This window comes from Anser anser (assembly GCF_964211835.1).
Source record: "Anser anser genome assembly, chromosome: 8".
Lineage (NCBI taxonomy): Eukaryota > Metazoa > Chordata > Aves > Anseriformes > Anatidae > Anser > Anser anser.
In genome coordinates this window covers 10,500,322-10,512,298 of record NC_139728.1, presented here as the reverse complement: position 1 = coordinate 10,512,298, position 11,977 = coordinate 10,500,322, and the positions used below count along the sequence as shown (strand labels likewise).

General features: G+C 55.4%; 1 protein-coding gene across 3 annotated transcripts; it reads right to left on the bottom strand.

The window, feature by feature from the left end:
• Positions 1–202: 202 nt before the first annotated feature.
• On the bottom strand, positions 203–10,015 carry GLUL (glutamate-ammonia ligase). Of its 3 annotated transcripts, none has more exons than XM_083845792.1 (7): positions 9,995–10,015; positions 5,387–5,577; positions 4,172–4,333; positions 3,724–3,870; positions 3,172–3,299; positions 2,808–3,007; positions 203–1,856 (listed from the first exon to the last, which is right to left on the bottom strand). In XM_083845792.1, the coding sequence occupies exons 2-7, from the start codon at positions 5,550–5,552 to the stop codon at positions 1,538–1,540; spliced, it is 1,122 nt and encodes a 373-aa protein (XP_083701918.1). In that variant the 5' UTR covers positions 5,553–5,577; positions 9,995–10,015; the 3' UTR covers positions 203–1,537. The 3 variants fall into 3 exon arrangements, with proteins under 3 accessions (XP_083701918.1, XP_083701919.1, XP_083701920.1); XM_083845793.1 differs by lacking the exon at positions 9,995–10,015 and adding an exon at positions 6,632–6,754; XM_083845794.1 differs by lacking the exon at positions 9,995–10,015 and adding an exon at positions 5,878–6,421.
• Positions 10,016–11,977: the final 1,962 nt, after the last annotated feature.

Here is an 11,977-nt window from a genome sequence, read left to right as displayed (position 1 = left end):
ATCAATGGCCACCTAAAAAAAAAAAAACATTTTCTGGAGAGTCTGCACAGGGGAGGAAAGGGTGGTCTGAATCCAAAAATACCCACCCCATAAATGAGAAGCCAAAATCCACCCCGTGTCAGGGTGAAATTACCTTTAAGCGCAGACAACACACATACAAAAGAAGGCGCCAGGAAGATGCACAGAAAGGAGGAAGCCAGAATTAATATTTTGATCTTTTTTTTCTTTTTTAATTATAAAAAACTATTCGGAGGAAGTCCAAATGCAACGGAATATAACTGGCACCATCTAAGTGTAAAATCCCAGACCATTTGAAGCCGCCGGCAGGAGCTGGGAGGGACTGGTCATCTCTCCCTTCTCCCAGCCACCACCACAGCCAACGGCAGCGGCCCGAGAGCCAGGACACAACAGTGACATCGACAGTCTCCGTAAAACCACTCAGTTTTAGAAACTAAGCACATTATTGGAAAAAAAAAAAAAAGTAATCTAAAACTTGTTTTTCTTTATCAAAAGCCCTGCTTTAGTGACATGCTGACCCCACTGGTAAGGGTGAAGCACCCATGGCTCTGTCCAGAACACGGTTAAGTTGACCAGCCAACTCCTAGTTCGGAACGCCTTCCTCATGCTCATCTACACGCACGTGAGCGCTTTGCAGATGCTCGAGTTACAGCGACAAACATTTCTGTGGGCTTCCCGGCCCCGGGAACCACCTCCTGCAAACTCCACTCGCGTGAGGCTTCTCCACTGAGCCCTCCAAGCTCCCCCTCAGTCCTCCCCGCAGGCCCTCTGACAGCATCGCCAGGAGCTCTGCCTGCTCTAGTGGCCATCATCTTTTTCTTCTTTAAAAAAAAAAAAACACTTCCATATATATTTTTTTGTTTGTTTTCATATTTAAATAGAAAAATACTACTTCACTCTGTGTTATGAGCAGGAGATCGGTTGACTTCCAGCGACAGAACAAGTTCTCCTAAATGCTCCTATGCCGAGCTCGATGCCAGAAGATTCCTAGAAATCTGAAAGTGTGGCAAGAGGTCACAGATTTCCCCACCACACCACACGGACAGGAGGGAGCTGGGCTCCACCACAGCTCCTGCCTGCCCTTCTCTGCAGAAGGGCACCAAGCCTTGGGAACCATTGGCCTGCAGAGAGCTAGCGCTGGGGCTGGCACCCAAATTTGGCTCCTGGGGAATTCGGCTATAGGTTTCACTTTCCACTTGTCTGCTGGCTTAGCGTGTGTGCGGTCTGTCCCTGGAAGCCACTGGATCCCATCAGATGTACAGATGAATTAGACAAAAAAAACAAAAACAAAAAACAGTGGTTAAAAATTCTCTAACACCCTCTCCTCTCGCCTTTTGAAGAGTCAATGACAAACAGACATTGATAAAACTAAAATTTGCCCTCCTCCCCCACCTCAAGACAACAAGAGTTACTGAGACACGAAATGTGTTATCTTGTACCCTCAGGATTACATCTAGAAGGGAAGTTTAGGGGTGCGGGAAGCGCGGGGGGAAGGCGGTGTCTGTGGGCACAAGTCTGCTTAGTTCTTGTACTCAAAAGGCTCGTCCCCGGTTTCGTTGAGGAGACACGTGCGGACCAGGGCCTCCGTCACAGCGTAAGGATCACAGTTGGCAGAAGGCCGGCGGTCCTCGAAGTAGCCCTTCTTCTCATGGCCCACGTTCCTGGGGATGCGGATGCTGGCGCCGCGGTTGGCCACGCCAGCTGAGAACTCGTGGATGTTGGACGTCTCGTGGAAGCCCGTCAGGCGCCTGGCGTTGTCCAGCCCACCCTTGGGGTCGTAGGCACGGATGTGGTACTGGTGGCGCTTGCTCAGCTTCTCGATGGCCTCTTCAATGTGCCTGCGAAGGGAGCGGGGAGGGTTCAGTGAGACGGGGGGGTATGAGCTGAGCCACTCGCCTGCTGCATCCAAGCGGCAACATGTTCATCCCTCTCCCCGAGCCACTTCACGATGAGGTCTATCAGCCCCCTGCAGCTCACTTTTCTGACCATCTCAACTGGCGGCTTCTCTCCCCTCCTCCTTCTGACCTGGGTTGTTCTTGGAAAAGGAACCTTGCAGGCTGAGAGTGTCTCCTGGGAGTGCTGGGTGTGGGACAACATTGGCTTAACCCATATCCAAATCCCACGGGCTGCATCGCCACCAGGGAACCTGCTCTCAGAGGGGAGATCTCTCAACCCAAGTTTCTATTAGGGAAGCTGATGTTGTTTTGTTATCTCAGGGCACCAGGGAGATTAAAGCAAGAGAGCCCAGCTGTCCAGAGGAAACCGCCACAGAGCTCCACCATTGTCCAGTGCCACGAGGTCTCTGCCCACACTCTGCATGCCAGCCCCACACGGGAACTCAGGTTTTACATTTCCAGAATCATCATGTTTAAACCAAACATGTCACTTGCTTCCAGCCTGGCCTGGACAGAAGCAAATGGTCTCTTTCACGAATAAAAAATGTCTTTGCTAAGTTTGTTTGTTTACAGCACTGACAGATGAAGAGCTGTTACAAACTGCTGCATCCTGTCCACCCGTGCTTCCATCAGCACTGATGGAGCCGAACTGCTGGTTCCATTTCCCACCCAGCACCAGCAGGAGTGTGACATTACACAAAAAAATAAAAACAAACAAACAAAACAAACAAACAACAAAAAAAACAGTGAAATCCAGAAGAAAGGCTAACACAGAATGCCAGGCACCACAATGATGTCTCCCAGGCAGTCAAAAGCTCTGCAAAAAGCTTGCTGCTACCAAGCCCAGCTTGTGCCTAGCAAAGGGATGCTACCAGCACATCTCAAAAAACTTACTTGAGACCTCCGTCTTCTCTCATGTTCTTGGTGCTGAAGTTGGTGTGACAGCCAGCCCCGTTCCAGTTCCCAGGGATGGGTTTGGGATCGAAGGACACGATGACGCCGAAGTCTTCACACACCCGATGGAGGATGAAGCGTGCAATCCAGAGGTGATCCCCCATCTCAATCCCTTCACATGGCCCTACCTGGAACTCCCACTGCAGGAAGGAAGAGTCGTGCTCAGTGGTGCAGAGACTTTCATGGTCAGACACTTCCCACCCCCTTATGCTCTGATCATTGGCAAAAACACCAGGCAGCAAAAGCTCCTGTTGCACTTGATTTTTCTGCACTATCTCCTCCCACAAGGCACCTACAAATTTACCTGGGCTGGCATCACTTCTGCATTGGTTCCTCCAATTTTCACACCAGCATAAAGGCACGCTCGGTAGTGGGCCTCCACAATGTCTCTACCATAGGCTTTGTCTGCCCCTACACCGCAGTAGTACGGACCTGCAAAAGCATAGATAAAAAGCAAGAGGAATGTGAGCTTCCAGAAGGAAAAAAGGCTCAAATTCAGGGAAGAACAAGGCTCAGCATCTGTTTTTCACAGAAGATCGCTAGCAGAGCAGAGCAAGTCCCTCTGACAGCCTGGGCTTGTGCTTTGTCATGCTGGGCAAGAGTTTAAATCACCCATAGACTAACAAGTTGAACAGCACATTTGGATGAGGCCAGTCATCATTTTTGCCTTTCCGTAACAATTCTAATTTCCTAGATTAGCTTTTGACACTATCCTGCTTGCCACTGTCCTTTCAGCCCTTGAAAGGCCTCCAATCTCTCAGCTCACTAGAAACATAAGCTGAATCACAACGACCGCAGCTCAAGCACGGCGGTGAATGCTCCTGACTTGTCCCAGTGCTGACTCCTAAAAGGTTACCTTGGGGTCCAGGGAAGCCGTTGGAAGGCCAGCCAAACGGATGTCCATCTGTCCCCAGAAGCGTGTACTCTTGCTCCATCCCAAACCAGGGGTGCTGGTTGGACACCATATCCATAATCCGCCTACAGGTGTGCCGGAGATTTGTCTCTACAATGGAAAAGCGGCAAAAGGCTTTTTAGGCTCTCCACTGCCATTCCCCATTCCTACTTTATCTACAGTCTGAGTCTCAGCAGCACTGGTGGAGAGGAGAAGCCCAGGACCAATATTCCATCCGAATCTCCACCACCAGCACTTTGTTTGCTTTTTATTTACAGGGTAGGGATTATTTTTGACTGGCATGAGACTGAAGGGCACCAACCACACTTGGGTAGGTCTTCCCTTTTCCACCCCCATCTTCTACCAGCTCCCCCTCCCCAGAAACACCACGTCCACCAGAAGGTCCATTCACCTGCCGACTGGCGGTTGTACTTGAAGACCTCGCAGAGAACTAGTTTGTTGGGATCCTTGCGAAAAGGGTCCCGAAACATGGCAGCAGGTCGCAGGTACATGTCACTGTTGGAGCCTTCGGCTTGGAAGGTGCTGGAGCCATCGAAATTCCACTCGGGGAGATCTGGGGAGAAGAAGCAACCACTGTGAGCCAGGGTCCACCATCACTAGGAGGACAAACTCCCTGCTGCCCTTCGGTATCATGGAGGTGCAACTGCCTACAGGCAACGAGCCCACAGTAGGTTTCACCCTGGCTCAGCTGCTTTTGTTCCAAATGGAAAAAAAATAAAAAAAGAAAAACAAGTAAGAAATGGGGGAGGGCAACTCCCCAGCTCTGCAGCCACCCTGAGAAACACGAGTTGCTGGGCTGCTGGCCAAGCCCCAGCCGGCAGGGCAGCGCTGGGGTTGTTTCCCACCTCCCAGCCGCCACAGGGATGAGCAGGGCACCCAGGCTGCTTACACACGGGGCGCTTGGGGATGGGGGGAGAGCAAGTCCCATAGGGTGCCGCACAGGCTGAGTCTCGTACGGAGGAGAGACCTGGCGCACTGCTCGCCAGGTCAAAGCACAGCGGGAGCAGCAGTGAACTCTACCCGGGCTATGTTATCTCCTCTATATCCTGGGGGGAGAAAGTGGGAGGATGGGAAGCACAAAGATTTCAAAGGAGCTGTGCCAACCACTCCCTTAGAGGGAAAAGGGGAAAAAAAAAAAGATAATTCTGCTCAGTCACACACAGTATTTTCATTTCATAACTGTCTCCAGCCAGCTCCATGGCAACCTGGGGAAAATCCTAATGCTATTATTGTGTAAGCTGGGACTGTTTGTTCTGAGGGACACAAGCTCTTAATTACACCGGATAGCTCCATTCTTTCCCCTCCACTTTCTTCTGCCAAACTACTTCCGGCCAAAACGAGTACTTGAGAGTCAATGGGGCCGCGGATCCCCTGCCAACAGCCCCCTCCACCGCGGGTACAACGCCAGGGCCGGGCACCCAACCCCTGCCATCGCGCTTCAACGCCACATCTGGAGCTGGGAACGTCCCCCCGGGGCATCCAGGGCAGGAGGAGACAGGGGGAGGATGAGGAGAGGAATCTTCATCTCCTGCCCGCGCTTCCTCCCCAGCCATCCTTCCAGCTCAAAAAGGGAGAACGGCATCCTTGGGGATCCCGCACCTCTCACCTTCAAGGCTCTTGGGCTCGTGGTCCAGCGTGCGGGTTTTGCAGCGGAGGTGCTCCCCGGTCCCATCGATCCAGATGTACATGGCCTGGACCTTCTCCCCCTGCGGCAGCTTCATGTACATGTGCTTGATGGCTTTGCTCAGGTGGGAGCTCGCCGAGGTGGCCATGGCTGCAGACCGGACGAGGGAGTTCCTGCAGGGAAGATGCAAAAGCCAACCCCAAGCGTGAGCCTTTCCCTTGTGCTCCCAGGTTTTTCCACACTCTGTTCCTGGAGGAAACTCAACCACGGTGCTGGCTGAGATCCCCTGTGGTCCTGTGCCACCCCGTGCTCCAGGCAGAAAACCCAGCAGCTCACGCCAGCACGATGCTCTGATGCTTTCCAAGTATCCCATAAAATAACCAACCTCCTGCCCACATCCTGTCCTGGCAGGATTCTTATCCACTGAGCGACAGCCTTCAAAACTGTGTCTCCGCCAGGTGTGAACTTTTTACCTCTTAAACACGTCTGTGCTCACCGCTGCTCTGGAGCGGGGCTAATGCGCAGGGAGGCTTAGCTGGGGCTTTCTTAATGTGCTTGCTTCAGCACGGAGGGCTTGCCAGCCCCAGCTGCCTTCCCAGATCAGCTGGTCTGAAGTTATACAAGGCTCGTCCGGGGCGAGGGAAAGCAACAAGCCCTGCGCACCCGCGTCCGGGCTGCGATGGGGAGCCCGGAGGGGCTCTGGTCTGGGGGCCAGCCCAGCCTTTCCACCAGCCCCCGTGTGCCAGGACCGCTCGTGTTTGCGAGGAGGGGAGGACTGGCAACGCAAACAACATAAAAATTCAAAACAAGTTGGGAAGTCCGTGCTGAGAGCCTCCAAAAATTCAAGCCTCCCCAGGCGCTCTGCAGGGGCTGCCCGGACCGTGCCTCCCCAGCGAGACCCCTAATGTGGGGGGCTCCTCACTTCCAAGAGATGAGACGTGAGCATCACATCTCTCTCTTTGCAGCTGCTATTTAAGCAAGCAGAGAGCGAGCCTCGCAGGAAGAAAAAAAAAAAAAAAAAAGACAGCCAAGAGATTGTTTTGAAGACAAAACTGGAGCTGCCCCTTGTCCTCCTCCCCCCGTCCCGGGAGCGAAGCAGGAATTTCCCCTTGGGATATCAGCTGGCAAAACAAAGCGGCCGAGCACCGCGGCCCTCCCCCGCCCCGGGACCCCCCCTTCCCCCTCCCGGGAGAGGTTTATTTTATTTATTTATTTATTAATTTTTACCTGGGCTCGGCTGCGGGCAGGGGCTCGGCGCGGGGCTCCCACGCTCGGCTCCCGGGGGCCGCGCCCGGCGCCGCTTTATGGAGCCGCAGCGCCGGCCCCGCAGCACTGATTGGGCACGGGGAAGCGGGGCCGGGGGAGGCCGGGGCCGGGGATGGGGCTGGGAGGAGGAGGGAGCTGGCAATCGAGCCGGGGCAGGGGGAAAAAACAAGCTCAGCGCCCCCCTGGGCTGCTCTGTCTTTTTTTTTTTTTTTTTTTTTTTTTTTTGGGTGGGGGGTGGTGGCGAAAGGGAAAACGAGCCCCGTCTTCCCGGCCGCTGTTGTTTTTCCTTCGCCTTTTTGCTGCCCTCCCCCGAGAAACTTAAGCCCTCTTGTCAGGCACTTCTCGGCAAGCAGCGGCAGCAGCGGCGGGAGCGGATCCAGGGCTTTCCGCAGCAGTTTACATTAGCGGCTGCCTCTGCATAACTCGCAGGCATGGAAATGAGTCGCCCTGGGTAAACAGGGCGAGCAGGGAAAGGGGGAGAGGGGAACGGAGCCCCCCGCCAGCACTGGGTTGGGGGGCGCCTTTTGGGGTGGGGGGACTGGCCTCGCCTGCACGATGCCCCTCCGGTGCCTGGACTTACAGCCTGGCCCCTCGCCGCAGAGCACTGGCACACGAGGGAGGAGAAATTCCCCAACCCCACCATGGGTCCGGGAGCACCCACTTGGCTGCCCGGTATTTTTCCGCCCCGGGAGCTCGTTTTCAATCCCATCCCCACTCGTGCTCAGCCCTCCACACACCCCAGCGTGGGCTCCTGGGGCAGGACAGCGATGCCAGCGCGCCCAGGAGCCGCCACGCGTGCACACGCGAGTACCAGGCCAAGCACACGCCACCCACATGCCTGCCTCGGGGCAGCCCCACACCACCGCCAGCACCACAATTTGCTGTTTCTCAAGAAGCCCGACTCTCCTTGCCACCACAGCCCCCCTCGTGAGCACCCGACCTCTGCACAGCCGCAGGCTGGGGACAAAGTGGCCCGGGAGAGCCGGATCCTCAGCCAGGAGGAGGTGTAACCGCTGGCTAAGGACTCGCCTTGATTTATCGCCCACCTTGAGAGCCAGGTCCCCTCCCTCCACACGGGGAAACCCAGCTCAGTCTTCACCACCACCTTGCAGCAGCCACAAGCTGTGTTAGTCCCCCAGGGCTGGCCAGGAGGGAGGAGAAATTCAGGTGCTTGTCACCTCCTCACATAGCTCAGGCAGAGCAGCGCCTCGAAGCCTTACAGCAACTGCTTTCCCCCAGTACCCAGCGCATGAAGAGAAGGTTTCCATACAGAAAGGTCTTGGATCAGATACACAGCCCATTTGGGGATGAAAAGGGGGCACCAACATCAGCTCCAGGAGGGGGACAAGGTGTCCCCCCTGCGGCCCCAGGCAGGGCAGAGCCGGGTCTCCCATGCCGGGTGTCCCAGCAGGGGATGTCTCCCTCCCTGCCCAGCCCTCATTTCACCCCCTGGTCCTGCCCCCAGGCTTTGTCCCCCGTGTCACCCCACAGGCCTGAATGCTGAGAAACCCAAAACCATGCCCAGCCTTTTGCCCTGGGCTCGTGGGGTAGGTTTGTTTAACGGGGACGCTGCCAGCTCTGACTTTTCGGAGACGTGCTACAGCTCCCAGCAGCTTTGGCCACCACGGCTGACCGCACGGAAGCCCAGGGCACCCATGGGTGCCTGTCCCTGGGTGGCTCAGCCCCAGATGTTTATGGGGCGGGCGAGCAGCACCCATGTGCTGCGGGGCCAGCGCCCTCTCCCGGGAAGAAGACCAGGGAGAAGCGGCCCCTGCCTGCTCCATGCTGCTTGTTTACCGCCTGCCTTCCCCTCCTCCCCTTGCGCGCTGTGGTTATGGGCTTGTTCTTTTTTTTTTCTTTTTTTTCTTTTTTTTTTTTCCTTTTTTTTTCGGGGGGAAGCACGGCTCGGGCTGCGCCTTGGCCCAGCTGCGTGCTCCAGTGACCCTTATTGTCATCAGCATCCAGGCAGACAAAAAAACCCTCGCCGGGGAGCGGGACGAGGCGCGGTGCCAACAGGTGACACCTCCCAGGGGTGGGTTGCCATCGGCCTTCAAAGCGCCCCCGCTCCGCGCGCCTGGCGAGGCTGCCGAAGACAATGCAGCGCTGCAGGGGCTCGCCCCGGCTGGCACATGTTTTTCTCCCTTCCTACCATTAATCCGTGGGAACACCTTTATGCGCCCGCCGCGACACTTCCCTCCGGCTGGGTCCGTATCCTGCGAGGACTGCCAGGGCTGAAAAATGCCTGGCGAGCTCTGAGGGTCGGTCACGCTGGACTTTGCAGCCTTCTGCCTGTAAGGCAGCGGTGCAAACCCAAAGGGAGGTCCCTGATCTCCCCATGAGAGGGTTGGGGACCGGGATGCTCGAGCCTCAAGCAGCTGGCATGGGACATGCCCTCTCTGATGTGCACCTGCCCAGCATCTCTTTTCCCATCCTCCGTGCTCACGAATTTGGGAATGCCTTAAAGTGCAGCACTGTCACACCACAGGGAAAAGAAAAAATAATAATAATAAAAAAGAGGGGATTAAAGGGTTAAAAAGGCAGAAACTGAAATTTCCCCATGACTTGGGGACAGGGGCCCCTCCCCAGCTGCCCGAGGGAGCACAGGACTGGAGGGGGGCCCCTTCGGGCAGGGCTCACTGCAGACCCTGCAGCAAAGGGCTGGCCCCAACAGATTGGAAACCACGTCCGCTAAGCACAGGTACCCATTTGCCTTTCACGTACACCAAACACATTTCTTAAATCCAAATCCATCATTTCTTTAAGATACAGATGTCTCACAGGGAGGAGGAGTGGTCCATTTTATTGTGACCGCTTAGATCCTAGAAGGAGGCCTGATGCACCCAAAACGTCCCAGCCTCTCGCAGTGACAGGAGGAGGGCGAGAAGAACATCTCCCCCCTGTGCCCAACAGCTCAGACGTTCCCCAGTTTGATCTACTGCCTTCAGACCACCCTGTGAAACCACTGTGTGCTGCGTGGTCGCATGTAGGGCACAACCAAAATGCACTCGAGTGAGACCAGGGACCAGCCAGATGCCCCAGCAACGTGTCACCTCCACCTGCTTTCCCAAATTATTCCCCTAGCCATGCTGAGGGCTGGTGGGGGGACCTGCTCCCACGTGGCCACCACCTCATTGCCACCATCCCTGGGACCTGCACACCCTAGAGGGACTCACGGGGCTGGAAACGCAACCCTTTACCCACGGGTTAACAAACCCAAGACCTCAGCGAGGCGAACAACTGCTTAATTAATTAACTAACACGTTGCCCTCAAACAGCGGTCACCCGGTGAGGATGGGGAGCTCACCATGGTGCCAGGGGACTGACCTTGTGCGAGCAGCGGTGGCCAACCGGTCTCCCCGGGAGGGTGGCAGGAGGCTGACGAAACCCCCCGGGGCAGGGAGGCGGTAGCTGCTCGCCCGATAAGCGAGCAAACATTGCAGGCTCCGCAGCAGCCCCATGCTCCCTTTGAAGATGCTGCCAGGGTCAAGGGTAGCCAAGGGGTGGTGACCAGAGGGCTTTCCAAGGCAGAGCGAGCTGGCGATTACCTGGGCTGCGCGGAAGGGCGATTTGGAAAAGCAGATTAACAAAAACGTGCAGAGGCAGATGCAAAAAATAAACAAAAAGAAAAAAAGAAAAAAACCTCCCTCCCCAGGCAGCTCAGCTGCAATAGGCACCGATGACGCGTTTAGGGGAAGAGGGGCCTTGGAAATGCAGCAGCCAGGAGGGCCTTGTGCACAACCCCACAGTTGCTCGCGCTTCCCTCTCCGGCCCTTTCTGCCCCGTATCCTCAGGAGGCTCTTTGCAAAGGGGGCACGGAGCATTCCCTGCTCAGGGCTCATCCTGCTGCAAGCCCAGCACCTACCTGCAGGCTCTGCCCTCCTTGCATGCAGACCCTCAGCGGCAGCCCAGCGCCTCCGGCGAGCCGGGCACGGCGCTGCGAAGCACGTGCTCTTCCTTCAAGAGCGGCCAGGGGAAGCTGGAAGAGGAGAACGTTACGGGCAGGCAGGATCGGGGATTTGAGACCTAGAAATTGCTTGGCTCTCCTTGCTCTGCACAAGGGTGGAGAATATCCCAGGGAGCGCTCAGCGCATGCCTTTCCCTTGCAGTTGGAAATTGGTCACAGTGTGCATTGGCAATTTCTTTTCTTTTCTTTTCCTTATTTTTTTCTGTTCTTTCCTTTTTTTTTCTTTCTTTATTAGTGCTGTTCATGCTGCTAAATGCACTCCCAGCTAGGTCAGGGCCACATTAACCATGGCTGGCAGATTAATTTGAGCCTAATACACATTACAGCTTTGTAAGAAGGAATGCAGAAATCCTCAAAGTGCTGCCCAAGTGCGTACAGTGGCCGGATCAGGGCCTGGCGCTGTGCATTATTCAAGGCAGCTGCAATACTGTCTGGGCACCTTCCGCATGGGTGACCTGCAGCCCTCCAGCCCCAGCACGTGCCTCACCTGGAAAGCAGACACGTGCGGGATTACGAGCGGTTTTGCTCAAGCTGAAGAAGGGGCCGGCAAAGGCAAAGCTTGCTGCAGGGGCCGTCAGGTGCAGTGGGTCAGAGCCCGGCCTCTGCGGTATATCCCGAGCAAGGAAACCACAGACTGATGGCAATAGGCTCAAAAATACTTCTAAGTAGCATAAGGAAATACCAGAGGTGTCCTTGCCAAGCAAGAAAAAGTTTTACACGGCCAGGAGACAGAGCATGAAAATTACGTTTAAAAAAAATAGCCTAATATATTCAAGAAATAAAATAATTATTAGAGCTGAACTGCTGTAACTGAGACTTCACGCAATTAGTTTTCAGGTGCTACGAGCCCAGAAGGATCCGACCCATTGCTGATGCAGTCTTTGAGGTGTCCTAAAATGTTTATATGAGAACACGTGCATGGAAGGGGAAATAAAAATAAAAGTTCCCCCCCCAGATCTCACTCTGTGCATAGGACGCAATGACAGCCAGCAGGTTTTAAAACCTGGCACTGCAGCAGGATGCTTGCACCGCTGCCCCGTGCTGGAGCTTCTCGGCTTGGAGGGTCTGCAGACCTGAGACCGAAAGCAGAGCAGAGCAGCGTGGGGTTGCCCTGGGTCTATGGGGTGCTGCAGCACCCAAAGGGGAGCTTCGTGAGGCTGTGAGCCCACAGGGCAGCTCAGGCTGGTCCCACAGGCACCGAGGTCCTGGTGACCCCATGGCCAGGCAGCCTTGGACCTTGCCTCCGTAGCGAGCCGTGCCAGCTTGTGCCGGGCAAGGACGAGAGCCCTGGCCACGTTCCCCTCTGCCAGCACAGGCGCATGAGGCTGCCCAGAGAGTGCTGG

Bases quoted from the DNA above. Each gene is read 5' to 3' on its own strand.
- GLUL (XM_083845792.1), bottom strand. From the start codon at position 5,552: ATGGCCACCTCGGCGAGCTCCCACCTGAGCAAAGCCATCAAGCACATG. The intron at 4,334-5,386 runs GTGAGAGGTGCG...TCTTCTCCCCAG, and splicing joins CGAGCCCAAGAGCCTTGAAG to ATCTCCCCGAGTGGAATTTC. The intron at 1,857-2,807 runs GTAAGTTTTTTG...CTCCCTTCGCAG, and splicing joins AGAGAAGACGGAGGTCTCAA to GCACATTGAAGAGGCCATCG.